This window comes from Antrostomus carolinensis, unplaced genomic scaffold (genome assembly GCF_000700745.2).
Source record: "Antrostomus carolinensis isolate BGI_N321 unplaced genomic scaffold, ASM70074v2 scaffold29102, whole genome shotgun sequence".
In the NCBI taxonomy this organism is placed as follows: domain Eukaryota; kingdom Metazoa; phylum Chordata; class Aves; order Caprimulgiformes; family Caprimulgidae; genus Antrostomus; species Antrostomus carolinensis.
In genome coordinates, this window is record NW_010302043.1 from 1 (window position 1) to 1,975 (window position 1,975).

Genomic DNA, 1,975 nt, shown 5'->3' on the forward strand with positions numbered 1-1,975 from the left:
GACGTAGACGTTGAAGATGATCCCAGAGATCTTAATGACAACGAGGCCGACGGATTTACCACAGAACCAGTCCCCGTGCTGGAGCTGTTGAGGGGGGGAAGGGGAGTGGGTTGGGGTGGGTAAGGATCCGTGGTGAAAACATGTAGGGGTACCCATTCAGCGAGTACTGGTAGAGAAGGGTGTCCAGGATGGGGAACCTGGAGAAGACGCAGAGGCCGCTGCCGATCACCCCACTGTGGGAGGGGAAAACACGGTGAGCGAGTGTGGCCCCCCCAACCTCTGCCTCCCCCCAGCCCCGAGCCAAGGGGGGGTCCCCAGGTGCCTGGATCCCAGTGTGCTCCTGTGAGCATCCCACTCTCCAGGCATGGGGTCTCCCATGGTGACAGAGGTGACCAGCAGCACCCACACCAGTCTCTCCACATGGCAAACACCATGGGAGTGGCACAGCCCTGTCACCACCCCGTGGACAGCCCCGGTGCGGTGGGGGGCTGGCCTGGCCCCTCTCACCTGCGGAAGTAATGGGAGAAGGGGTAGCAGCGTCCCAGCTTCACCTTCAGGTCACCGTAGTCCTGCTCGCTCCACACCTGGAGAACAGTGGGACAGGCTGAGAATGGACACACTCATCTCATGTGCTGAGAATGGACACGCTCATCTCATGGGTTGAGAATGGAAACGCTCAGCTCATGGGTTGAGAATGGACACGCTCAGCTCATGGGTTGAGAATGGAAACACTCATCTCACAGGCTGAGAACGGACAAACTCATCTCATGGGTTGAGAATGGACAAGTTCATCTCACGGGCTGAGAACGGACACGCTCAGCTCATGGGTTGAGAATGGACACGCTCATCTCACAGGCTGAGAATGGACACGCTCAGCTCATGGGTTAAGAACATACATGTTCATCTTGGGCTGAGAACGGACACGCTCATCTCACAGGTTGAGAATGGACAAGCTCATCTCATGGGCTGAGAATGGACACGCTCATCTCATGGGCTGAGAATGGACACGCTCATCTCATGGGCTGAGAACGGACACACTCATCTCACGGGCCACCCTCACCTCCTGGAGAAGCACCAGGTCGAATTCCTCCCGGCGCAGCATGTCCCCGATGAGCCGGACACGCTCCTGCCGCCGCTTGCTCAGGTAGCGGATGGCCCTGCCAGAGAGGGGTAGGATGTCACAGCCTGGGGGGGGGGACACAGGGCGATGGGGGCTGTTGGGGCACACTGGGACCTGAAATGGGGCAGAGAGGGCTCTGGTACAGGCAGGATGCAGACTGGGGGAGATGGGAGAGGAGGGGGAAAAGGGCCATGGGGGGACATGGGGACAAGAGGGAGGTGCAGGGAGGTTGTTTGGGGACAGTTGTTGCCACCAGCAGAATCGAGGCCGCTCATCCCTGGTTGGGGTGCAAGTGGAGGGGTGTCATTTTCTGGGGGAGGAGACACAGAGGGGCAGGGGGGCACCACCCAGCCAAGCACCTTGTGACTCTCTGGGGCTGGAAGAGTGACCCCAAAAGGAAGGGGACACAAAGGTGACACCAAGGTGGGACCCCTCTCCTGGTGCAGGTGTCCCTGTCCCCATGGCCCCGGTGAACTCTGGACTCACCAGCAGTTGAGGTCGAAGATGCGGAGCTGCAGGGTGGGGTCTCCCTCCATCGCTCACCGGAGACGGAGGGTGACGCTGGGCAGAGGGGGGTCCTGTGGGGGGGAGCAGATTGGGGTGACACCTCCAGGGAGCTGGCACGGCACCAAGGCCGGGAGGGAGGAGGGAGCTTTTGGGGTGCTCCAGCGTGGCCCACACCGTCCCCTCCTCTCCCACCTGTGAGACCCACCTTGAACCCCAACTTGCCCCCAAAGAGGGTCCCACATCCCCAAACCACACGGGTAACCCCTCCATGGGGACACGGGGGGGCAGGGATGGGGCACAGGGCTCAAACCCTTCGTCTGTCACCGAGTCGTGTTCCTGGCTGGACTT

General features: G+C 60.8%; 1 protein-coding gene across 1 annotated transcript; it reads right to left on the minus strand.

Moving 5' to 3' along the window:
- Positions 1-3: 3 nt before the first annotated feature.
- On the minus strand, positions 4-1,698 carry SMPD2 (sphingomyelin phosphodiesterase 2; the record flags this gene model as incomplete). The annotated part of the gene is given in 5 exon segments (XM_029083945.1): positions 4-85; positions 141-233; positions 508-584; positions 1,061-1,157; positions 1,607-1,698. Coding segments are annotated over 5 exon segments (441 nt in total), but the record flags the coding sequence as incomplete, so codon positions are not given.
- Between the last annotated feature and the right edge of the window lie 277 nt (positions 1,699-1,975).